Genomic DNA, 26,720 nt, shown 5'->3' with positions numbered 1-26,720 from the left:
CACTGTCCTTGCCTGTTTGTTCCTTTGTTCATTGTCTGTCTCTGAAATCCCGAGAGCAGGATTTCCATCACCCTTCCCCTTGTCTGGTCTTGTTCACGTGACTGTCTCAGTAACTCTTACCCTCAGGGCTGTGTGCGTGTGGGGCTGTCACAGCGATCTGTGTCACAGCGTATCATTCATGTCGTCCTCGTGTTTTGGTATGACTGTAACCAGCTTCCGGGCACTTGGGGCAGCCTTGAGAAGGGACCTGTGACACACCAGCAGGCAGCACGGGCCCTGGGGATGAACAGCCCTGGTGTCGGGCTGTGGCTTGGTCTTTATTCGTCACCTTGGTTGTGTGTGTGACTCTGAAACCCAGGCCACTGCGGGCGCAAGCTGGTGGCACCGTCCTCTGGGCTGCCAGCTTTTCTCTGTGTTCCAGAGCAGCAGTGCAGGGTCCCCGCAGAGCCAGAGGGCCAGGCGGGTGCCCACATTTAGTTGTGCTGTCCAAGGCCAATGCAGTTAAGTCAACACCTGACTTATGCGGTTGAACTAAGGCTCGGCAAAGACTTAAATTCGGGGGCCACATGTTAACCCCAGGACCCCCTCACACATAGCTCAGAAGACGCCATTACCCAAATGTTAGTTATTTCTTGGGAAATGCCACCTGGAGAGCACAGGCCCGATCATCATGAAGAATTGCTTACGTGGACCTTCTGTGCTTACTGACCGCTGCCTGGGCAGCCGTGACCGGCCGTCTTGTCAGAACAGGGACACGTGGACGGGATGCAGATCACGATGCCTCTTCTCTTTCTCCAGGTCCAGCACCTACCGCCCCAAGGGCTTCGACGTCACTGTGAAGTACACACAAGGGAGCTGGACTGGCTTCGTCGGGGAGGACGTTGTCACCATCCCCAAAGGCTTCAATAGTTCCTTTCTTGTCAACATTGCCACAATCTTCGAGTCAGAGAATTTCTTCTTGCCTGGGATTAAATGGAATGGGATACTGGGACTGGCTTACGCTACCCTGGCCAAGGTAAGAATAATCGGATCTGAGAAAACCCAGCGATGGGACAAGATTCTGAAAGCAGTGGCTGCAGGGCTGACAGTGGGGCCTGGCTGCGGGAGCCAGCGAAAGTCGCGTGGCTGAAGCAGACCAGCGCTCACACGATGAATTATATATCTCTAGGCATTTTTACAATTTAAGGTAAAGGGCAAGGTTCTTTGAAACTTCCTTCAAGGTACACCCATGGCATGACTTTTTCTTGTTTGTCTTTTGTCTGTTTTACTTGTACAGTTTACAGATGTTAACACACTCTGAATCACCTGGATTATAGTGTTTGTTTAGGAGTTTTTATTAGGGTAGCAGTAAAAGAAAACACATTTATTAAATTTGTATGGTCGAATGAAAACGGAGCCTCCAGGCGGCACTGGAACCACAGCAGGCAGAGGTGCCCCCGCCAGGCGGGGGTGGGGGGGGCATCGCGCGGCCAGGCCGGCGGTGGGGGGGGCATCACGCGGCCTTCCCCTCACCCCGGAGTCGGAGCACAGGCAGGCTGCAGGCACCCGGGGGTCTCCGGGCACTCTAAGTAACCATGCATCAAAGAGACTGTGGATCCCCTGTGCTCATTAGCATCAGGACCTTCACAAAACAGGGAAGGACAGAACTGAACGTTCTCCAGTTTGTGGCGACCCAAAGGAAGTCATGATGGTGTGCAGGAGGAGGGCGGCGGGCTGGGGGGGGTTTCCACCCGGAAGGGATGTCAGAGGCGGCGGAATTGGCACTGGGTGTGCCCCCCGGGTTCCAGGAGACCGGGTGGGTCTGCATGCACTTGAGAGGTCCCCTCCCCTGGCCTGTCATCAGGCACCACAGCTCCTTGTACAGAGCTGGGCTTTGAGCCAGAGCTAAGTGTGAAACAGAATCGTGGGTGCAGAAAGGCCTGTTTTCTCTCCATAAGGAATTTGTTCCAGCTCAAGTTTACTAGCGAGTGGTGCAGGCAGTGCGGGTGGGGGCAACAGGCAGGGGGCAGGGTGTGTCTGCCAGCGCTGTGGCTTCTCACGAGGCACTGGGCTGAGAACATCACAGGGCACCTTCACTGGAGGCTCAGGACTTCCCCACAAGGCAGACTTTGTAGGGCCAAGTCATTTCTGTTCTGGAGCTGGGTGGGCTGAGCGTCAGAGGGGTTCAGCCCTCGCCGAGGGCAGTCAGAGCACAGAGCCCTGTCTGTGCAGCCCGGATGGCTTCTGGGGCCCTGTAATAACTTAGATTCCTACTTGTAACAGACGGTGTGACCTTGGGCAGAACATTTGATCTTCACATGACTTTGAAAATGAAAGCAGTACGACTGATTTGATGCTGATTGTTTGGAAGGGGTTAGTGCAAAGCTAAATTATCTGGAATTAGTAACATGTAAAGCTTCCTTGAGAATCAGCTGCTTCAGGGTTCTTTTGAGTGTCTGGACTCCCCATGTCATCTTTTACCTTTTTATCTCTGAAGCTGCAAGATTTCCAACAATTGGCTTCACTTCCCCAGGACTGAGGAGACAAGCACAGGATTCGTAGGAAGTGGAGCAGGTCCAGAAACAGGGCTGGCAGAGGGGTCCGGGTGGGTGGCCCAAAGGCGTTTCTGAAGTGGGCTAACTGAACACCCAGTGCTGATCACAGAGTACCAGCCCCAGGTGCTTTGCACCAAGGATGTGGGTCAGAACCACCTGTGAGGTCTCTTGACATCACCGTTGCCTGGGTTCCAGAGCACCCCGGCTGGATCGGGCTCTCTTGGTGGGTCCTGGCCGCTGGTGTGCTTTTAAACCTTTAAAGGGGTAATAGTGATACCTGTCCTGTGTGCCGCACACTCGTCCAAGCATTCTGTGTGCACGGCCTCATTTAAGCCCCAGGGGAGCTCTAGGCTGCTACTGTCCTCCCCGTTTTACAGATAGGCAAACAAAGGAACAAATCACATGGTTATCGGTGGGCGTTGGAGCCAGGATGCAATTCCAGGCAGTGTTGACTTGGCTGCCCCCCAAGAAGGTGGACACAGACCCGGTCACTGCCAGACCCAGCCCATTTCAAGAGGGGGCTTCATCCCACTCCTTGACCTGAACCCCAAGTGTTTAGACAAAGATCACACATAGAGATGGTGCCAGGTTCTGCCAGAGAGCCCACGGAAGCTGAGAAAGCAGCAGGTAGGGGGCCAAATACAAATGAACTAAACAGATGGGGAGATTTCTGTCTGTTTGATCACAAGGCTCTCCTCCCTCCCTCCAGAATTAGATGTGTAGCACTTCTGGAAAATAAATAATCCCTATGTTAACCGCAGGTGGTCAGAGTATGCCTAGAGCATCTATGATGTTTCAACTGTTTTCACTCACAGTGACCAACTCTAATCGCTCCCTGTTGTCAAAGCCAAGTCTAAGTGTAAGTCTGTAACCTTCCCTCCTGACCACCAGCACCTGTGGCCCAACCCCAACTAAGACCTGTTCACAGACCCTCCCTTCTTTTCAGTCCTGGAGAAATAGGACTCTTCCCTGAAGGTATCGCTTCACGTAAGGGAGGCACCGAGCAAATTACTGAAGCATGGCTGTGGGGAATCAAGCCTTCAAACTTCAGGAGAATAGCGTCATTCCTTTACTGATCCCCAGAGGTCAGTCGACAGCTGGCAGAGCTGAGCCACAGCCCAGGGTCCAGGATCGGGGGTGAACTGTCCTCAGGGTCAGGTACGTGTCATTGGCGTGATGCACGACCTTGGCTGAAAACGGGTGAATCAAAACTGTTTCTGAAGCTGCCAAGGCAGCTCCTGGAGACACTGCTCTCTCCTTACTCAGAAATGTCTAAGATTAGAATCCACCACCTACCTCGGTAACCCACTTCCACATCTTCTCCCGCCCGGCTCACGAGGCTGTCGGGCGGGGTGAGCAGGGCAGCATCTCAGTAGCTTCTGGAAACACTGTCTCATTTTTACAACAGGGCTGAACCTAAAGGAAAAGTACCAAGTAGTAGGTAGCTCTGCTGGAGGTTCCTGAATTACTGCCCTTTAATTGTAAGCTTGTTTCTTGTTGAGCCGTGAAAAATACGACACAGGAAGAAATGCAATGTTGTGTTTCATGCCTGGTGCCTGCGTGGGATCCCTCCAAGTGCTGCGCTGAAGCCCTGTCCTCCTTTCTCACCCTCCCGCAGCCGTCAAGTTCTCTGGAGACGTTCTTTGATTCCCTCGTGGCACAAGCAAAAATCCCCAACGTTTTCTCCATGCAGATGTGCGGGGCTGGGTTGCCGGTAGCCGGATCTGGTACCAACGGAGGTAGTCTTGTGGGTATCTTTTAGTCTTAAAGGGGGGAAAATCACAAATCAGTGGGCAGTTTTTTCTGCTTTATTCAGACCCGGATAGAAATATTAGACATGTCGGCATACAAAGGTTCTGCAAAATTTCGATAATCTTGGTTATAGAGCCTTTATAAAAGGGATAAAATGAGGTGTTATTTTTCTCTTTCCTGATCATCCTGCTGTCTAGTAAGATGATTCCAAATTCCATTAAAATGTTTTTTTCAAATGTTCCTTTGAAAGATAACTGTTTCTGTTGGGTGCGGGAGGGGCACTGCGGAACAGTGGGAGCTGTGGCAGGAGGACCCTGCTCTGGGGAGAGGAGGTAACGGGGATGCCTGTAATGCCATAAATTTTGTGGGGAGACAGGGACACCTGCATATCCTCTCTCTTTCAACACACACACACACACACACACACACACACACACACAGTGAAAGAGAGTCAACACCGTGGACGTGCTGTAGCCCAAGGCCCCCTTGATGGACCCTGCACCCAGGAGGTAGTGATGGGCGCCCTCCCATCGCTAGGTGGAGGTGATGGGGAGGTGGAGTGTACAAGAAGGGCCCCAGGCGGGGTGCTGCTGACCCCTTTGCTCTCCGGCTGTGAGAAGCACTCTCATCTGCTTCCATTCGCTAACAATACACCCACTCTTAACACCTTTTTTCATCCCTTTTTCAGGGGAGAAGGTAGCCTAGGATTGCGGAGTGTGCCGTTACACAGTTTCGCAAAATGAAGTTTTGATTAAGGAAGCTCTTTTGTTCTACTCCCATGCCAAATGCGTGGGGCAGGAAGGCATCCTCTGTCTTCTAAGGAATTAAACTTTAGTCGATCTAAGTGGTTAACCATCTTATTGCATTTCTTTGCTGGGGGTGGGGGGGTAGGGTGGGGACCTCAATATAATAAAGCTGGAATTCTGTGTACTTCCCTTAGATGAGGGAAGCCACCACAGCACCTTGCTTAGACTGGGGCATAATACTCTTTGACTTTTGGATACATGGCCCCAAAATGCTCCCTGTTTAATTTTCAGGCATATGTATTCGATTACAGTATCACAATAAAGTGCTTCAAGTGCAGTCTTGCCTCTCTGTGTACCTTGCTATATGCCTGTATGCCTTTCCTCTCATATCTAAGTGCTTTTCTTCCCAGGTCCTGGGTGGAATTGAACCAACTTTGTACAAGGGAGACATCTGGTATACCCCTATTAAGGAGGAGTGGTATTATCAGATAGAAATTCTGAAATTGGAAATCGGAGGCCAGAGCCTTAATCTGGACTGCAGAGAGGTATTTCCACTGTGATCTCCTTCTGTCGACTGTCTGTGTGTGCCTGGGTCATTTACATATTACAGCTGGAACCTGAATTTGAAATCAGAGGGTACATTACATTACAAGGTAAATCAAAGATTGATGACATTAAAAGCTATAGGGCCTTTTTATAGATAATTTCACATCAATGACCTCCCCTTCCAAAATGTTTCCTTCCAACTGCTTGTCTTAATAGGGGAGAATTAGCATCAAATGGTGAGTGAAGAGAACTGTCTAGAACTACATCGTCTTGGCCTGATGGTACCTGAACTCTGTCCTAGGGGAGGAAGTGAGCGGGGTTTTGTCCACGTGAGGGGACAAAGGGGGACTAAAAACAAGCAAAATGAAACCAGAAATAAATTGTCAGCTTTACCCTCCATTCACAGCTACGCCCCATTCCCCCCAGTACACAGTTCTCACTCGAAGAAACATTACACTCTAAAGACGCTTGCTGAGGCTAAAAGGAGGCAGACATGCACAGCTGTGAATCACGTCTCTCGTTAACCTTGTTCGCACCCCCGCTGGGTTTGGGCTGACCTGTGATACATAATGACATGACTGTGATGATCTGAGGGAGCCTTGGTCCTCTGCAACATTTGCAGAAAGGTTCATAAAACCACCAGCTCTTCATCAGCATTCATTATATTCCTACTGGCCATCACTTCCTTTCATTTAAACCATCACATTGCACCATAAATTCTCATAGACACCGATGCCTCTGAAAAACCAACAAAGGTTGATAAAGTGATGGTGCACTCCACTGTGGTGCTGTTTCAGGGTCCACAGATCTGTGTTTATTGTCCAAAGGCATTTGCCATTCCAGAATCCCAGTGGTAGAATCAAATGTGAGAATCTAAAATGAAGCACAAAATCCACGTGTATGTGTGTGTGTGTGAGAGGGTGTGCTGGAGAATATAAGCAGGTATTTGGAAGTTTGATCCTATATTCTTGTTTCTTTCCTGCCCGCCAGTCCACCAGCCACACCCCAGCAGAGCAGACGACACAACCCAGAATGCCCCGTCCCAGCGTTTCGGCGTGCTAGCTTCTCTTCCACATACAAATGCGATAATTTTGTGAACAAACTAGATCATATCTACACTGAACTTGTTTTTAAACTGCAGTTAGCTTTACATTTGAAAAGCATACGAATCAATTGCTCTATGTCAATTTCTCAAAATTCTTCCCTCTTGCCACCTGCTACCTAAACAAATCCTTATTTCATTTTGGCCTGATTGGCGTATTTGGTCACATGACTCCTGGGTTTGTCCTGGAAGCAGGAGGATGGAGTTGCCCATGACCCATTTCATTCCTGGGCAGCCTTGTTCATATGGTTATGTCCCTAGAGGTTGGAGTGGCTTCTCTGGGATTGGCCCACTGACCTCTGTTCATCTCACTCAACTACATGAAGAAAGACTGAGGCGGGGACAGGGCTGGCAATGCCTGCGTGTGTGCGAGGTTCTCCTCCTGAACGTGGCTTTGGTCCCATTCTAAATGCAAATCTGGGAGAGTCTATTGAAAAATTGCCCTTCCTCTTCCTGTGTCTCCATTAGGGGAGTAGAGAGTTGATTTTGCATGATTTGTATAAATGGCATTTAGTGTGTCATTTCAGCCTCTAAAGATAAAACTTTGTCTTTGGGGGATCCCTGACAAGGAATCTGGGCACCTCTGAATAAGAGCAATGCTCTGTCTTAGGAGGGCTGTTGATTTTGGTCCCATCACTTCCCTCTCCTGGCCTCAGTTTCTTCATCTGTGAAGGGAGAATGTTGGGCTGGAGAGTCCTTGGCTCCCCAAGTTATGAGAATACGAAGTGAACCAAGGAGGGACCATGACCACCAAGGTTGTCTATAACCGATGTCCTGGGATGGCAGGCTAGAGCCGTGCATCGAGGTGGGTGCCAGGTCCCTCACGTGCCTTCTCCCCACCTCCTCTCCCTGGTTCTAGTATAACGCGGACAAGGCCATCGTGGACAGCGGCACCACACTGCTGCGCCTGCCCCAGAAAGTGTTCAATGCCGTGGTGGACGCCGTGGCCAGCACGTCTCTGGTGAGTCCTCAAGATGCTTGACGAATCTCGGAGGTCACACCAGGTCATGACCGCATACTGGGGAGTACTACCATGTATTCTAACAGCCTCTGAGGATTTGGGGTTTTTTTTCAACTATTACTTATTAAGTTCACAGTCTTATTCTTTGATGTTAACCAGCCAGTCATGCCTTCACTTCAACCTCAGAGGACTCAGATCTGAAGGTGCAAGGCTTTTCAGTATTTCGAGCAATAGTCTAGTTGCTATAGCACTTTTTAATCTAAGGTGGGGGGGGAAAACCCTTGGTAATACACTATATTCAAGTAAGTAGTAAACCAGGAATATGTTTGTAGCCTTTAAAACAAACCAAAAATTGTACTCCTTTTTTGACTTTCATTCAAGCCATGCTGGGATTTTAATTCCTACTTCTGTAAAAGAACGTGATTCACAGAAAACAAAGGTCAGTCTGCCAATGTAATCATTACTTTATGGCCATGGTTTGAAATACAGTTAAAATCATGGTCAAGGACCACATGCCTTTTGAGGGCCTGGTTAACAGTGTTCCCAGTGTGACCCCAACTTTCCAGTTAGTTCAGTGCAAAAGGATGGACCATAAGATACTGACTGATTGGAAGGACCAAGGCCTCCGGGGCAGAGGAATGGAATTTGGTCTAGTTTCTGCCACGTAGTAGCTGAGTGTCTGGGAGGGGTTCATGCCCCCCGAGAGCCTCTGTGTTCTCATCATAGGGTTGTTAGGAGGGTTGAGGGTAAAAGCCTGGTATGATGGGCATGCAGTTAAGAAGAGCTTCTACCTAACACCCAAACCACAGTGCTACTACTATTTGCTTGGACGCAAGAGAAGCATTTCTCTTGGCTTCTTGGGCACTTTCATGAGCATCTGTTCACGCAGGACCACTCTTGCAAGATCACCAAACTGAGTGTTTCCTGCATGAAGTCTTTATCCTGGTGCTGACAGTCCCACTACTCCACTGGGCTGGCCGAATTCAAAGAACAATTGATAGAAGATGCACAGCGGTTGCTTTGTTACAGGTGCTATGTTACAGGGGACGAGGGGAGGAAGAGTGGGCTTGTGGTCGTCCCTGGCCAAAACCTCAAAAGTCTAAAACGGCTGTGGGCCGAGCAGCAGGCGAATCAAAGGATGAGGGCGGGGCAAATCAAGACGAGGCAACACCGAGGTCTTCCGTGAACTAAAAGCTCAAGAGAGCAGTGGACCAAAAAGCCAGAGCCAACTGCTGTCTTGTCTGATATCTGCTGAATCAGGAAAAAAAAAAAAAAAGACAGGTAACTTTTTTAGTTCCTTAAATTTAGAACACTGGCTGAAAAGCAGACGGTGCTGGAAATGCAAAGCAATAGGCTGGTTTTCTCCGATATTAAAAAGGTCCTCAGCAAAATTAACATGAGCATCTTCAGAATGTTTTTAAATTGAAGTATAGTCAGTTACAATGTGTCAGTTTCTGGTGTACACCGTTGTAGTTCAGCCAGAGCATCTTCCAATTAAATATTCCAAGCTATCAATGTTTTACAACCATCCCAAGGGCATGCTTGCTTACAGCATCAGTGTGGAACTCCAACAAGCCCATGACCAGCCCGGGCCTGGGCAGAGTCTGGGACTTCAGTGGGATGGGGGTCTGTGGCAGAGGGGTGCCAGCACTTCTGAGGTCAGCGAAGCATGTGTTCAGCAGTGACTGACTTTGTGAAGAAAAAAAAAAAAAGCACGAGGTAGAAGGAACAAGATGATGAAATCTGTTTGCCTTGTCTAAAATTATCCTCTGATTTCAGTGCCTGCATCAGGAAGGAGAAGCCTGGAGAGGCTGTCTGTCTTGGGCAGGGGGCTCCACGAGGGTGGGTGCTGTCTCTGTCTCATCGTGTGATGGACCAAAGATGCTCCTGTTCTCTCTCTGCTGGCGTCATCTCAACCAGTTCTCTTGGCTTGGGTTGTTTTTTTTTTTCTTTTTCTAGTTAGGAAAGAAGTGGCTTCGGGGAGTTAAACGCAGTACAGATATTGGGCTCTGACTCTGGGCCTGGACTTTTCAGATGGGATTTTAGAAATGAATGGTTTACTGGTCTGTATCTTGAGCTGTACCTGGCAGGGAGTTTTGTGTTTGGTGGGAATCTGGGTTCCCTTCCTACCCAGCTGTGGCACCCTCGTGGCTCAGGACCCTTCTCCATCTGTAAAACCCTGGAGCAGGATGACACCTTCTGAAAGCTGACTTCTGACGTTAAACTGTGATCCGAGTGTCAAAACTGTCCCCCCAGGGCATGAAGCTTAGCCCCCAGGGAGGTCTTCCAGATGGTCCCCCATCCAGTCCTGAGCTGTGCTCCTTAGGCAAATTACTTGGCCCCTCTGAGCCTCATTCTTCATCTGGGAATCTGAGCTCTGAGCCCACCACACTTAGCTCTTCTTGGAATCCAGCAAAATGACTGCCCCACCGCTTACCAACTCATCCCGCAAGGGGTTCTTCCCTGTGATGCATATTTCAGACCTACTTAATGCTTATAAAAGGTGGAGCTGTATTAAGGCCAGCATTAGAGACTTCACAGATCAGCAGTGACAGTTTCAGTGGAGAACCCAGGATGGGTGAAGAGCCCGCAGGGCGCCTTCTCCCCGTCATCCGCCCCCGGCAGGGAGGCAGCACCTGCCCTGCGGCCCCGCAGCAGGCAGCTCTCACTCATACTCATCCAGAGACACCAGTTCCTGTCCCCCTCGACCTCCGCAGCAGCCCTGCCTACCTGACTTACCTCTTCTCTCCGCTTCCGAAGCACCCTCCTCCCGGACTTCTTCCGGTCCCTGCTCCTCTTGTGGGGGAGGGGGACGTCTCCTTTGCGGGCCGGCCCGTTTCTCAGGGTGGGGCCTACGCCCCTCTCTTCTTTTTGTAGCCTCTCCTAAGCAACCCCATCCTCGGCTAAACCATCGCTTCCCACCCCGGGTCACTGACTCTCAAATGTGTCTGTCCAGCCCGGGCCGACTCCCTGGAGGTCAGACTCAGAGAACCAGTGACAGACACAAATACCACGTGGGCGCCTTCATCACCCACAACGTGCTGCCGAACTCAGATCCCTGATAAATGATCTCGGGTGGATGCATGATGGTGCCTGTGCGTCCCTCCCCGCCTCACCTCCCGCCCCTTCCTGTCCTGAGCGCCAGCCTCCCTGGCGGTCATCGTGTTGTCCAGCGGGGCAGGTTCCCTGCTCTGCCCACCCGCCCCCACCACGTCTCCCTGACGCCCACCCGCCCCTCAGCTCAGCTCGTGTGCTTCTTCCTCAGGGACCTTGAGGGACAGCACTGCCTCCCAGTCAGTAGTCTTCTAGCTCCGGCCCACACCCGCATCCCGTGCTCCCCTAGCTCCACCCATCGTGTTCTCCTAGCCCCGCCCCATCACGTGCTCTCCTAGCCCCGCCCATCACACGCCTTCCTAGCTCCGCCCATCACGTTGCTTTCCTGGCTCCCCCCCAACTCATGCTCCTTTAGTTCCGACCTGAGCAGGGCTCTGTGCAGCATGTGTTCAAAGAGGCACATTCAACACAGCCCCTGCGTCTGGGAGCCGGCAGGCACAGGGCAGGTCTGCTCGGGAGACTTCCCTGGGCTTGGTGAGCTGGCACAGCAGCAACACGTAAAAACTTGCAGATTCAGCCACTAGTGGACAAGCTAGTTCGCACTCCTAGCCCCCTGATGAGAGGGGCAGGTGGACATTCTGTGTTCTTGGCCATTCTTTTTTTTCCCCTACAAACACTACCTGAGTGTTTCCTGTGGGCTGCGGTTAGGACTATGGAAAGGGAATGGGGTGACGGACAGCAGACCTGAGTCCTTAGAGGATTCGGATTCGAGTGCAGGAAACAAAAGCTAACCAATTACACCAATGAATGTAGAATTATAGCTGCTGCAAGGAGAAAGGCCAAGGAGGAGAGCTGCATGGTGAGGTACCAGCATATTTTGGGGCAGCCAAGGAGGGTTCCCTGGGCAAGGTGGCATCAGAGCTGAGATCTGGAGGAGGAGAAAGATGGTCCAGGAGAACAGAGAATGCACACAGGAGGAAACTCGCTGGGCTCAGGGAATTCAGAGGAGAGGTGATAAGCAGCCACACTGAAGATCTGGTCTCTCTTCTCTTTAGAGGTCATTGCCTACTGCTGTGTGACCTTGGACAAGTTACTTCACCTCTCTGTGCTTTGGTTTCCTCATCTGTAAAGTGGAGGGGATACTGTTACTGCACTGATTCGGGTGTTTGAGGATTAAAGTAATTATTGCTGCAAAGTGCTTATAGCAGTGCCTAATACCAGTAAGTCTTCCGCATGTCTCAGTAATTTTAGTAATTGTGATTTTTGTCATCACCATCACTCTTCCAGAGGACTGATGTCTCCGCTTCGCTGTCCAAATTAAGCATTGTTTATCGCTGTGGGCATCTGGCGAGGTGACGAGGAGAGCTGAGAGCTGCTTCCTGTTGATGTGCCAGACTAGTCATTGTTTGTCGCATGATCTTGTTTTGTCTAGATTCCAGAATTCTCTGATGGTTTCTGGACTGGGTCCCAGCTGGCATGCTGGGCAAATTCTGATACACCTTGGTCTTACTTCCCCAAAATCTCCATCTACCTGAGAGACGAGAACTCCAGCAGATCCTTCCGTCTAACTATCCTGCCTCAGGTATGAACTTGGATTTGTGCTTTTCTCTTTCTAACACAGACCGTGCAAAAGTAAAGCACTTCATGCAAGATGGGCATATTGGGATATTGCACCTGTATTAGAGAGCATTTGCCACGAGAATGCTGTGTAACAAACAACCTCGAAAGCTGGCTATTTTAATCTGTGAGCTTTATTTCTGCTCCGAGTCTGGGCAGGTCTGCTGGCCTCAGTGGGCTTGCTCACATGTCTCTGGGCAGCTGGTAGTTGGCCAGGGATAGGCTGGTCTCGGTTTAGGATGGTCTCAGATGGCCTTAGTTGCATATCTGGTGGCTCGGCTGATAGCGTGATGGGGCCATTGGCTCTCATCATGCACCGGCTGGCTCGCACAGTGCTGGGAGAGTCCTGGGAGAAAGAAGAAACACACAGGGGTCCCTGAAGTCTAGACCTGGCACTGGCCACCATCTCTTACATGGTGTTTCCAAAATCAGGCGAGGGCAGCCCAGACTCCCAAGGTGAGAAGATAGATGCCGCCCCTCCATGGAAAGAACTGCAGAGTCACATCACAAGGGTGTGGGTCCACAGAAACATAAAGAATTGAGCGCATTTTTGCAGTATCTACAGTCACACCCATATATGTTTAGTTCTGATTTATTTCTAAGTGAAGATTAAAACTGGATTCTCAGAGATGACTTTTTTTTCTCCATATTCAGTAGATCATCAACTCCTCCTTCATCCTAAGCATCTGGTCAAATAGACCAAATTCCATCTTCTTGAGTCACACGTCTCACTACATCCCCCTCCTTTCCATTTCCATGCCCCCCACCCACTACCATTTCAGGACCCTCTAGTGTGTCCTCCATGCATGCCACCCCCCCTCTTCCTTTTGAAACTATTCCCAGATTCATCTTCCTAAGCCGCAGCACGCTCAGCCCCGCTCCTTAAACCCCGGAGGCCTCATTGGCCAGTGTGGCTTTCAGTGACCTCATGGGATCCCTCCTGGCTCTCCAACATATTTCCTGCTTGCCCTTGACCGTCCATTCTTGGTGGCTGTTCTCCAGCTCTGGGTGCCGCCTCCATCTCCTAACCTTTGCTTCCACCAACCCCTCTGCCTAAAATGCTGTCTCCTCCCCACTCCATCTGCGTGTCTAAATTCTTCCCATCCTTTAAGACCCAATTCAAACAACCCCTCTTTGTTGAACATCCGCTGAGGAGAATGACCCATTTGTGAGCTCGCCCTTCAAAGTCATAATGCGTGTCTCCTAGTTTACTCTTCTGGCGTGGAATCATATCTTTAGGGTATAATTTTATGCTGTTGCCTTTTTCATTTGACGTCTTTTTTCTTTATATACACACACATACACTTTTATTTCTTCCTCCATTAAATTATTAATTCCTTGAAGATGACAGTCATGAGATTTCCTTCCCTCACACAGCCATGTGATGGTGTTTGTGGGAGAGCAATGTGTCTTGGTTGCAGTTTGGTGAATTTGGGATAAAGGAGTGGGGTTGGGGGATAGGGAGGGAGGAACCATTTTGGAAGAAAAAGGTAGATGATAATATTGCCTCTTCCCTGTTCTCAACTTTATGGGTGGAGAAGTATGTTCCAGAAATGGAGAGTTGTTGGGGAAAGGATTGAAAGCTTTAGGAGAAATACAGCCCAACAGAGGACACATATGCTGAGAGCTGGAGGCTTGAGTTATATTCTCAGCACTGCTCCTGACTCACACTGTAACTTTGAGCAAATCACTTAGCCCTTTCTGTCTGTCTCTTTAACTGTAAAGGAGAAATAGTAATCCCTGCCAAAGGCATTTTTGGAAGCCTGCAGTATCCTTGGATGAACAACCCAGCATAGAGTGATGTTATTAGAGTGATGTGTTTTCAGCATCTTTAAAATAATGTGCTCTTGGTGATTAAATTTTGGTCAGTCGAAGAGCAAAATGTGGACATTATTTCATCAATAGTTTGTAACGGAAGTTACAACCCAGCCTGAGGACACAGGTGACTGTGGACTGGAGAGTAAATGGCATGTGTGCTGGTCAGCGGAGGCAGGGACTCAGAAGAAGCAGGAGGAGGCAGGCGTTCAGGGGGAGATCGGTTACTACGTCCAGGGCAGGCAGCAGCCATCAGAGCTGAAGGTTCACTGGGGACCGTCAGCCCCTTTTAGGACGAGCACTGGGTGAGTGTAACCGTATAATGAGGGAGGGTTGGCAGTTTTGCATTTAATTTGCATATCTCTGCATAAGAATCCAGTTCTGTTCTCACTTATGAGACTGTAGATATTTTTTGGGTTGACTTTGACATGTCCACATTTTCAGTCTTTAAAAATCTGCTTTCCCCTCTGTTTTCCTGATTTCTTATTCATCGTGACAGGCAGTTGTGAACCATCACCTGGGGAGAAGCCCACCAGCTCCGCATCCCCAGCGATACCCCACGGGGGCAGTGCTGCGGGCGCCCTCCCAGCACCGCACTTCCGCCCAACTGAAGCCCTCCTAGCATCCAGGGCAGCGATCAGGCCTGCTTATCACCAGCGTTTTAGAACAAGGCCCTTGCCCAGAAGCACTCGGGCATCAGCAGCAGTAGGCGGACCAAGGATTGCTAGTGCCCAGAAGAGCCATGACAAAAGACACAGTGTCTCTGCCCCTGCACTATTTGCCCAAAACACATGGGCTGAATCCTGTTTGACTTGTTTAAAAACGCAGCCCCCAGCCCCAGCCCCAGCCCCCAGGCAGATTCTGGGGTTTTTTTCCACATAATCCTAAAAACGTAACATAGTTTCAGTCTCAGTACCACGGCTTTGTCTCTTTGTGCTATTTTGGTTTTAAGGCAGGCATTTTTATTCTGAGAACCAGCAACACTGAAGCTTTCCCGTCGTGGTGCAGAATTTGCAGTCTGGAATTTTTATTGGAAGTCAGCGAGGACACACAGAGGACGGGGGAAAGATACAAACAGTTTGCATGGTGTTTGCATCAGTGTCATTGGTTGCGTTGTATTTGGCAATTTGGGGGGTTTTATTATGAAATTTGTTCACTCAGAGGTGGTGTCTGTGTGTGCGCACACGTACCTGGTCCCTGCTTACAGAGCCCGAAGTGCACATGTTTCGGCGGCAGCTGAGTACATCTGCCACCTTACCCTGGTTGATGTTGACCCTCAGGAGCAGTTGTCTGTTTCATCACACCGACCAAGCTTGGCATCATTCATCAATCTAGCATATGTTTACTGAGGCCCTACTGTGCGCCCAGCACGTACTAGGTGCCAAGGATACAGTGAAGACTAGAATGAGCCCTTGTCTTGAAGAGGGGTTGACAGGCAGATGTGCCAGTCAGTGCAGGGTTCTAACCACTGGAACCGGCCCCTGGGTACGGCCGCTTCTTGATGTCCAGTGGGGACCAATGACTCCAGGTTCCGCCCCAGTGGGTCCTTGCTCATCTCCCTGTGAGTGGCAAGTGCAATGACCGTCATCTTCTTCGTGTGTCAGTTTGATCGCAGACCTTTTCTGCAGCACAACGCCTGGTTGCCTTTTCTGCTCAGATTTACTGTTCTTGTGCTTCCCAGTCCTGATGCCCAGCGCTCTGCCCTGCCAGGCCCATCCTCACCTTGCCCCCTACACAGCATCCTCTCCTTCGGTCATCACAGGGCAGCCCCTCCCTGCTGCTCCCCCCAAAACCACCACCCCTCACCCTCCAGCCGCAAGTCCTAGAATTCTTGGCTGCTTGGAGAATCTCAGCTTTTTCCTCCAAGTCTTTCTTGATGCTTTTGCCCTTTAGGACTAATCATTACAAGAATGTCCCTTTTTCCTACTTATTTTGCACTTTATTTTTTTTTTAACTTTTTAAAAAAATATTTGCCATTTTGTCTTCTTAAGCCACTCTGTTCTCCTAACTCCCTAACTTTGAACACTTGGCTGTTAAACAGAGATTTTTATTCCTGACATGATAATTGATTTGCCCGCTGATTGCTTTAAGTTTTGACTCATTTCCCCAAAGACTTCTGCTTCTAGGGGAATCTCAAGGGCCACACCCTGTGTGTATTGAACACTGCATGGAACGTGCCAGAAATGGTCCCCGCACGGGTCAGACTCCTCCTCTGGTGATGCTGCATCCTCTCTGATTGTGATGGTCTCTCTCTCTTACTGAGGAAACCACCCTACCTCTGTCATGCTGCCTACTTGGGAAATTCTCTTTGGCAGAAAGTGACATGATCACTTTGAAAAGATGGCATCCTGGGGCCACTTAGGGGCCCCTGCAGTAGCTCCTGAGAGAAGAGGACCAGGGGAGCAGTGATGGAGATGGCAGGTGTGGTCAGATTCAGGTTCAGTTTCAGAGGAAGCCCTGCAGACTCTGGCCAGGGCTTTGAGGTAGGGTAAGAGTTACTGACCAGTGCCCTGGGGTCTGAGTAACTGGGTGAGTCATGGACTTACTGAGACACAGGACCTTGAGAGGAGAGCAGATCTGGGTGGGGGCAGGGGATTTCCAGAGTTCAGGTTTTCAGATGTTACCTTTGAGATGCCAGTTGAGGGGTGAGTAGGCAAGTAGACATAAAAGTTACAGCTATGGCAGCAAAGGTCTCGACTGGAGACAGTGCACGGGGAAGGTGCAGAGGGCCGTGGGGCTGCTGGGTCCCGGGGAGGGAAGACAGGGGAGGACAGAGCCCTGGAGTTCTCTGATGCTTACAGGTGAGGCAGGTGACCCAGGGCGCCCTGGAGAGTCTGAGCACACTGCAGCCCCAACGGTGTTGTGACACTGCCTGATTCGTGTTTCTTGTTTCCTCTTTCCCTCTAAACAGCTTTACATCCAGCCCATGATGGGGGCTGGCCTGAATTATGAATGTTACCGGTTCGGCATCTCGCCGTCCACGAACGCGCTGGTGATCGGTGCTACCGTGATGGAGGGCTTCTACGTGGTCTTTGACAGAGCTCGGAAGCGGGTGGGCTTTGCAGGCAGCCCCTGTGCAGGTGAGCGATGCTCGCGTCGGGCGGGGAGGCCCGACGAGGGCGCTTCATGCCAGGTGTAAGCAACTCTTAGGGACAAATCAGTTGTCGCTGAGTTATTTCGTCATACCTGCGATCAGCGATTAGTCTTATCAATAAAATGTACCATGGGATTGCAGAGAGGAACGGGCGAGAATGATCCATGGCAAACTTGTTTGTTTGTTTTTGAATTAAAATTTTAATTTTAGAATAGTTTTAGATTTACTGATAAATTGTTAAGAGTGCAAAGTTCCCATACACCCACCCCCAATTTCCCATAGAACAGTTTATATTTGTACGGTATATTTGTCACAGTAAATTAACCAATATTAATACATCATTATTGCTGTGAAAGGCAGCCTCGTGCACGCAATTTTCAGCCTCCATTCAGCCACGTAAGAGTGAGCGTTGGGCTGGAATACCGCCCTACCGAGAGAGAAAAGCCATACAGCCTGTTCTGGGTTCATCACTTTGGGCGGGACTGTGGTTTCTGTTTTAGGTGCAGTGAGTGTACCTCTGTTCTGCTGAAGCATGAATGTCAAAGGCCCCCAGCTCTCAGTATTCCTAGATGCTGTGGGGAAGGGTTAGGGTCTTTCCCCGGCAACACCAGAAGGGCGCACATAGGACAGTTGCCCTGCATCAGCGATGGGAAGGAGCCACTGGCCCGGGACCTGTGCCCCCTGTTGAAACTGACCAGGCTCCGTCTCTCTGCTGTGTGGCAAAGCATCGCTCTGGCCGGTCTCTGATAATGTTGTATTTCCCTCGATCCATGGCAAACTTTTAGCCCAGTGCTTGGCACATGGCAAATACACAATAAACGTTAGTTATTACAATTATCTCTCACATTAAACTTAAAACGGCACTTCATACCAGCAGTGAAAATACTCTGTGGGACCTTGGGGATGAATTTCAGGTTTCTGACAGTGAAAGCAAGATGAATAAATAGAAACTTCATAGATAAGCTGTGTGTACTTTTTCCTCAAAGATAATAGCCTCTGTGAGAAATAAGAAGTAAACACCTGTCATTGTTATCTCCCGAAGTCCTGAAATAATGAGAACAAGGAGCCTGTTCTTCTCATAGTATTTTCTTTTAACTGAAGCACAGTTGATTTGCAAGTGCTGTGTTAGTTTCAGGGGTACAGCAAAGTGATTGGGTTATACGTATGTCTGGTGTGTGTGTGTGGGGGGGTATATATATTCTTTTTTGATTCTTTTCCACTATAGCTTATGACGAGATACTGAATATAGTTCCCTGTGTTACACAGTAGACCTTTGCTGTTTGGCTGTTTTGTAGACAACAGTGTGCGTCTGTTCAGTCCATACTCCCAATTTATCCCTCCTGCCCCCATGGAATTTTTTTTGGAGAGATGGTATGAGGGTGACCCAGCAGTGTTATTCTGCAAAGTCCAGCTGGAAGACTAGGTGGATCTCCAGAGAAACCAGGAGAGACCAATAAAGTTGATAGGACGGTTAACCCCCGTCCACCTGGAAATGCCTGCAGAGTTAGCAGCATGCTTGAAGTGGAGTGTTGACACAGCACACGGTTTAGTGGGAGGATCAGGTCCTTTGATGAACAGCCCAAGCCAGTGAGGAAAAGGCAAATCACAGAAGTGCAGGAGACGGAATTGTGGGGGGAGTGGAGAAGGAGCACCCAGGGGGAAGCGGGGAGGGCTGCGGCGCCTAAGGTGGGGTTTCAGAGGCCCGAAAGCATCCCAGGACATTGGATTTGGGGTCAGGAACAGAAGGAAATCCCAAAGCCGTGCTGGTACCATGCTAAGGGGGAGAACCATTAAGAAACGTGAGATACTTGGGGGAGGGTAGAGCTCACTGGTAGAGTGTGTGCTTAGCATGCACGAGGTCCTGGGTTCCATCCCCAGTAGCTCCATTAAAAAAAAAAAAGTACCAGGGTTAAAGGGGAATTAATAAATTGGGAATTTGAAAATTGCACCTTTTGGGGAGTGAAGGAAATGTTAGCTGTCCTCATGGTGGTAGTGGTTTCATTGGTGTGTCCATCTGTCAAAATGCATCAAAGAATACATCTGAAATATGTAAGTGTGTGTAGTTTACTGTGCAGGAACCATACCACAATGAAGGAGGTAAAAATAATTTTTAAAAAATGAGACAGGGAAAGAACTGACAACCAAAAATTGGGGGTTGTAGCGAAATCCAAGACCCCCATGGAGTGAAGGAAAAGAAGTATGAATTTGATGGGAAAAAAGTCCTAAACATGAGATGGAGTTGTGGGACAGGCAGGAATGCCGGCTGACCGCGCTGGCAGCCTCAGCTCTGACCAGACTTTCGCTGATTTAAAACCACCTGAGGAGTTTGGAGGAGAGCCAGGGAGGGGAGGGTGTGCAGGCAGGATGCCAGGTGATCGCAGCTGATTTATTCGGGAGGTGAAGTATGTTCAGTTATTATTTCTAACTACCACAATCGTGGTCTTCAAATAGGAGCCAGGTAAATAAAGCAGTTAAGTGATGCTTTATAGCCTTCTTCCAACACGCTGTCTATTCCCACAAAGTAAAATAACAGTTTGGAGAACAGAAGAAGAGAAATGTTAAGTGGAAAAATTGTATCTGGAACATTAGGTCAGTTCATATTCCATGTAAATAAAATCACCCAACCCCATGTACATATTTGGAAAGTTGCAATATATCTTCTTAAATACCAGTGCAGATTTCTTTGACTTTGTATCAGTGAACAGACTCCCCACATTCTTGAGGCTTGCCATTTTTTTCTTAGTCACGAGTAACTGTTTACTTTTCAGATGCGTATTAACTCTTTCAGTCTGTTAGGTTATCACTGAAGGAGACCTTTCTCTGTGGCTCCCAGCTATGAGTATTTTCCTTCTGTTAACGCAGAGGATCTAAGAACTACAGCACTCCCCCCCCAAGTCCTGTTCTCCGGTTAAGTACCACTCAAGCAGAAGGGTGCTATGGCAACAGCTGCTGCAGCGTCCACTGTAGTTAAATCAGCAGACAGCATAATCACCGCATGTTTCCCGGGTGAATTGCTGTTGGAAATAGTTTAATATTAAGCATCTCCAAGCAAAGCAGCATTCTTCCCTGTGTTTCACCGTGAATCCTCTGTTAGGTGCTCTTATACAAGTTCTTTGTTGCTGTTTTTTAAAGCTGTGTTTAAGGTCAGGGTACTTAACGTTAGGTTTCATAGGCGATGGGAATATTCCATGATATGCCTCCTCTTTAGTGCAAATTGTTTAGCCGTTCAAGTAATTACTTCCCTCAGGACAGCAATTAGGAGCCAGACTGTGTTCTAAAGCACCAGAGTCAATGGAAAAGATGCCCTGCCTTTTTTTGTCCTTTTTAAAAAGTGTTTATTTTTAAGTTATAACATGTTTTATATAACAAAATGTTTTAAGTTGCAAGAAATCCTGTACTGTGTACACACTTATGGAGCACCCAGATTTAACAAATGCTAACATTTTGTCATGTTTTCTTCAAAATTTTGTCACAGAAATAAAAACAAATATGGCTTACACCCCATCGCACCGCCTTCCCCAGGAATACTCTTTATCCTGAAATTGGTGTATGTTCTTCTCATAATCACTGTGCACTTACAATTTCACTATGTGGTTATCAGTACCCAGGGATTGGTAATCTATTGCTGTGTAACAATTAACCCCAAATTTAGAAGCATCCTGGGGCCTTGTGCAGGTGCTGAGGGCCAGGAGTCCAGGGGGAGTCTAACTGGGTGGCTCCGGCCCAGGGTCTCCCGCGAGGCTGCAGCCGCCTGAAGGCTGGAAGGGCCACCTCCAAGCTGCCTTGCGTGGCTGTTTGGAGAAGCCCTCTTTTCCCACCACGTGGACTCATCACAGGCCTGTCTGAATGTCTTCAAGGTGGGGCACTGGTCGCCCCAGAGCAAGAGACCCCAGAGAGAGAGACCGCCCAACAGAGCCCCAGCACAGAACCGCAGGTGTTTATAACCTGATCTCAGGGGCGATGTGCTGTCCCCGCTGCCCCGTTCCCATGTCTCACAGAGCAGCCCTGGGGCCAGACGGGTGGCGGCTTCGCTGCACAGGAGGGCACACCAGGCAGCAGGCTGGCGGGGGCCACCTTAAAGCTGCCTGCCATGTCCCTGTGGAGAAGTGCTCACAACTGAACACGGGATGGTTGGTTTGGGCCTTTTGCTACTTCTTAATTCCCGTGAGCTCCGTGGTGGTGCGCACAGGCTGTCAGTTTGCCTTCACCGCTCAGCGTTACGGTTGCTGGATTTTCCGTGACCAGTTCGTCTGTAAATTCAGTGCAGTCATGATCTGCAAATAACACATTTTTTTTAATAATTTCTCATTTTAGATCTTTTGTTTATATCTTTATATCTTTTATTTTTCTTCTGTGATGCCTTTAGAGGCAACATTGAATAGAAATGGTGATGGACGTTTTTGTCTCTTTCCTTACTTTAATCAGAATAGTCATCGTACTGCACCACGGAGCATGATGCACTGGATAGGTTTGTGGAATCTCCTTCTAATTCTCCGTTAAGGGATTCCCAGCTGCTGAAATTGTTTAGTATGAATGAAAAAAAAAATGACATTTTCTACTAGTGTTAAACAAACTCGTCCTCAGTGACCCAGCAAGGTCGCTCTCAGGTGTGTGCAAAGGAGAGATGCATGTGCGTGACCACCCACGGACTTGACCAGAAGCGGCTTTGTTCATAAAACTAACCGAAAGGCTGCTTTCATTTAGCAATTACGTGAAACTGTGACTCTTATCAAACTGAAAAACAGCCCACAGTCCTCCAAAAGAGAATGGATAAACAAGTTGTTTACACTACACAGCAATTTTCTTTCTGCTGAAGAATGAACCTTAGGATTTCTTTTATAAAAGTCTGTGGAAGGTAAATTTTATTTTGCCGCAACTCTTGAATCATAATTGAGCTGCGTGCAGATCTAAGTCTGCCGTCTTCCCTTAGTGTTCTGAAGATGCTGTGTCCTTAATCTCCTGCCATCACAGCTGCTGATGCACAGACCTCGGTGAGTTTCAGCTGTTTCACCTTTAAGGGCAACGTGCTCCTTCTGTCCGGTTGCTGTTGAGACTCCTTTTATTGTAACTGTCAGTGTTCTGAATGTTCATCGTGATGTATCTAGATAGAGCTTACTTTTTTCATCTTGCTCAAGACTCACTGTCTGATTCTGATAATTCATGGTTTTCACCATCAGCCCTAGGAAATTCTCCCCATCACCTCCTCCGCTCTTGCCTCACACGCATTCTTTCTAGTCTCTCCATCTGGATGTCCTGGAAGAAGTAAACGTGGGGAGGTCTCATCATTCCCTCCACATCCCTTGACCTTTCGTTCCTGCCTTCCTCTGTATCTTTGCTGCATCTTGTGAAGGTTCCTCGGGTGCGTCTTAGATTGGAGGATTCTCTCTTCAGCTACATTCCATCTACTACTTAACCTATTCAGTGAGCTTTTCATTACACAGACTGTGCTGTTCATTTCCAGAAACTATTCTGTACTTTCTCAAACGTACTGTTTTACTTTTCTGTAGTGTTCTGTAATAATTTCGTGGTGGCTTATGCTTCCCTTTATCTCCTTTATCATTTTTTATTTAATTTTAAAAAGCAGCTGGGCAGTATTGGAAAGGCACAGTGAGTTATACTGTGCCCCACTCTCTGAGTCAGTCACATAAGTACATAGTCTTCCCTCATTACTGTTTTTTTTGAGCCTCATGATCTCCTGTTGTGTGGATGTTTCCTTGTTTATTTAACTAACCCTTATGGATAGACATTTCAGTGGTTCCTAATCTTGCTGTTATGACAGCCCTGTGGTGGTCACCGTTTACATACGCCCATAAGTAAGAACATACACGTCTAGGTTGGATTCCGAGAAGTGGAATTCCTGGGGTGAAGGGTGGAGCATTTGCAACCTTGACACCGTGGCGTGTGGCCTTGCACGGGGTTACACGCCTTTGTACCTGGCCGCACCAGTTCTCCGCTAAGGCATGTGAGGGCCTGCTTCTCCAGTCAGACTCACCAACGTGGTGTCATGCTTTGGGGGATTTTGCCAATCTGACAGGTGGGGAAGACTGCCTCAGTGTAATTTTAGTTGCATTACTTTATACGGATGAGGTTGAGTTTCCTTTCATGCATCTAAGGGTGTTTGTTTTTCCTTGTCTGTGAACTATCCACTCTTTTCCCCATTTCTGTTCCTGTTGGGTTATTAGTTTTTTGTATCAGTTTGTAGGCTCTCTTTATGTAATGGAGTAAGTAACCACTTGGAGAAAAAAACAGTAAAATTCGTATTTCAATTATAAATTATTTTTAAACTTGGCTTATGATGAATTATAGTGTAAACATGTTTACTCTCATGCATTTAAATAAATCAGTCTTTTAAGGCTCTTGGGTTTAATGTCCCATTTTCAGTACCGTCCTCACTGAAATTATTTTGTGAGATATTTAAGACCTTTTATGTTGGATTTCCCTTGGCATAGAATGTATGGATTAAATCTTTTTCCCCAAGGTGACTGCCAGATTATTTCTGTAACGTTTATCAAATGATCTATCTTTTCTTCACTAATTTGAAGCCCCACTATTATTACATACCAAATTCCATACTGGGAGATAAATATTTATTCTAGAGTTCCTATTTTATTCCATTGATATGTCTTAAAGTAATCATTTCATTATTCTTCTTTATTCAAAACTTCCGTGCTATTCTTTCTTAATTTTCTTTTCCTTTATGAACTTTCAAATTAGCTGGTTTAGTTAAAAAAAAAAACTTGTTGGCATTTCAGTGAATTTTTAATCGCATAAAACACAGCTATTGTATAATTCAAGCAGGTTGTTGTCTTTTCTGTCATTTATGAAACCTAATCTGCTTGTTTTTGTGTCTGATGCCTGTTCTCTTGTGGGGGATGTTTTTCTCACTTGGTTGTCGTTTTTTGTTGTGAGCTTAATCTTTAGCAAGAGTGTTTTTTTTTTCCCCACCCAAGAGAGTTCAGTGCAGTTTGGATTGTAAAAATGCTACTATAAAGCAATTTTGCATTTTCCTGTCGAGTGGTTTCAGACTATGAGAAGTGCAGGATTTCTACACCAAACTGTGTAAATTTAGCTGCCAGCCATGCTCGAGGTGTCTGTTTGGAGGTTCCGTTTCTCATGGGAGAGCCTTCCTTGCCCTCAGCTCCCACCCCTGCTCAGGTCTTGGAAAAAGCCCGCCTTCCTTGTTGGCAGAGTTTTCCTGGCTCCCTCACTGCTGGGCCAGCCTTCACTGGCATCCCATCTCTAGCGCCCCTGTCCTTGGTGCTGGAGTCAAGTCTTCTGTCCACCGCCCCCCCCCCCCATCCTCTGGTTATTGGAACCCCTAGGGACTATTTCTGGGCTCAGCTACATATTTAAAATTGAGGGCTGTTTTATCCTCAGCTCTATGTGTTATAGTGGGAGGAAGTTCTAGCTTTGCACAAACCAGCACTTGAAAAATTTGGGGGGGCTGCCCTTCTCCCCCAGTATCTTTATTTTGGTTTTCATAATAATCTGTTTGTCAGACAACACTTAGCTTGTAGGACTAGGCTTCTCTTTAAGGCTTGGAGCAGGGTGAGGGGAAGAGCAGTGAGTGGGAGCTCTTTGATGAGAATTTCCTGGGGAGCTTTTTAAAGGATGCACGTTCTACATCCTCACCTCCTTTTTCAGCCAAGGTATATAAGAATGGTGGTGGGTGGGAGGGTGATGGGTATTTTGAAAAAAGATCTCCAGATGCTTCTCTTATGCTGCCCCTGCTTCTCCTCAACTCACCCTCCACTCCTACGGACATTTGTTATTCTAGTCTCACACCAGAGCCAGATAAATAAGGTGTGTCATGGAGCTGGCCAACCTGGGTCTCACATACCTGGAACAGATATTGGGGACAGGAGCACTTTGAACTGCCTCTCTGCTGCCTGGGACGAGGGTCCTATAGCTCGGAAAATAATTGAGTGTAAAAATTGACAACTCTCTCTTAATGTATCCAAAGCTTCTGAAATACCATCCATCCCTTTTTATAGATTGAGACATTTAGCACCCAAGAACTGTAGATTTCAGCTTAGACAACTTGCGATGCAGTGTGGATTGTGACAGTCGTCTCACTGGGAATTTTTCCCTGCTGCAGGTTGAAATTGGATCAACTGGTTCATGTCTAAAAATAGGAAAGTTAGCTGTTAAGAACAGAGTCTCAGAGATATGCCTCTGCCATATACTTACAATTATAACCAAAAGATGCCCAAACCAAGGACCCTTCAAGACACAGGTTAGGCAGCCCTGCTTTCTCATTTTACAGAAAGGGACACTGGTGCCTCGGGAGAGTAAGTGGCTTCACACGGTCGCAGAGCAGAGTGGCCGTGGGTCCAGGGCACTCTTACACGTAAACCACACCTGCTCAAAAAGCATCTCAGAACCACCCAACCCATCCGAGGAGACAAGTCACTTCATTTTGTATGATATGGTGGAAAAGACCTGACCGTATGATTTTTATAGTCGGTAAAAGGAGATATATTCCCCGGGCATTCATTACCAAATGATCCTGACCTTCCAGGAGACAAGACGGAAAATACGTAATTAAAATTTTAACCCAAGACCTTGATGAAAATTTAAAGTAACAGTATATTAACAGTGGACACTTAGTGAACACTGACCTTACCCCAGGCACTGTATAAAGTCTAAACGTCTATTGACAAGACTGCTATTATTATCTTCACAGATGGGGAAGCTGAGAGGCAAAGAAGTTACTTGACCAGAATGACACAGCTCATTAGTGGCAGCTAGCATTTGAACCGTAGGGACCGTGGTCTTAGCCACAGGCACACCATGGCCTCTCATAAATAGATCCACTATGAAAAATTAAAATCTGTCCTGTGACCACAGAATTAATAATATATGTAATAAATGTGCAGACCATCCAGTGAATGGCATTTCTAGAAAATACCCTCCAGAAGTAATTTTAAATCAACTTTCCTTCAACGTTGAGTAGCTGGTAAGCAAATGTGAGAATGCTCTTGTTTCCAGACAATGCATTATGTCTGACAACTTTAAATTGGTCCTAGTTTTCAGAAACTCAAAACAAAATACAGAACTTTCTTCATGATAAAAATAGTACATGTACATTAAAGAAAATTTGATTTTGTTGGGTTTATTGTATTTATATATCTGTACAGATGGTCCTCGACTTACGAGGGTTTGACTTGCGATTTTTCAACTTGACGATGGTGTGAAAGCAATACACATTCAGCAGAAACTGTACTTCGAATTGTGAAGTTCGATCTTTTCCCAGATGAGCGCTATGCAGACTGATGCTTTTGTGAGGCTGGGCTGCAGCAGCCGCAGGTCCCAGGGAACCTCCCCATCAGGAGGGTGAACAGTCAGTACACTGACAACCGTTCTGGACCCAGACCACCATTCTCTTTTTCACTTCCCGTACAGTGTTCAATACATTACAGGAGACAGTCAGCACTTTGTTATAAAATAGGCTTTGTGTCAGATGATTTTACCCACCTGTAGGCTAATGTAAGTGTTC

At 47.8% G+C, this 26,720-nt stretch overlaps 1 protein-coding gene across 1 annotated transcript in view; it reads left to right on the top strand.

Moving 5' to 3' along the window:
* BACE2 (beta-secretase 2) overlaps nucleotides 1-26,720 on the top strand; it is an 82,208-nt gene that overhangs the window by 42,164 nt on the left and 13,324 nt on the right. The window contains exons 3-8 of the mRNA XM_032462364.1: nucleotides 799-1,015; nucleotides 4,153-4,281; nucleotides 5,443-5,577; nucleotides 7,540-7,641; nucleotides 12,128-12,277; nucleotides 17,039-17,207. Of these exons, the coding sequence (XP_032318255.1) occupies nucleotides 799-1,015; nucleotides 4,153-4,281; nucleotides 5,443-5,577; nucleotides 7,540-7,641; nucleotides 12,128-12,277; nucleotides 17,039-17,207 (902 nt within the window). The remainder of the gene's footprint in view (nucleotides 1-798; nucleotides 1,016-4,152; nucleotides 4,282-5,442; nucleotides 5,578-7,539; nucleotides 7,642-12,127; nucleotides 12,278-17,038; nucleotides 17,208-26,720) is intronic.

Source organism: Camelus ferus, chromosome 1 (genome assembly GCF_009834535.1).
Source record: "Camelus ferus isolate YT-003-E chromosome 1, BCGSAC_Cfer_1.0, whole genome shotgun sequence".
NCBI lineage: Eukaryota > Metazoa > Chordata > Mammalia > Artiodactyla > Camelidae > Camelus > Camelus ferus.
Note: the sequence above shows the minus strand (reverse complement) of the source record. Positions and strands in the feature narration are given on the sequence as shown.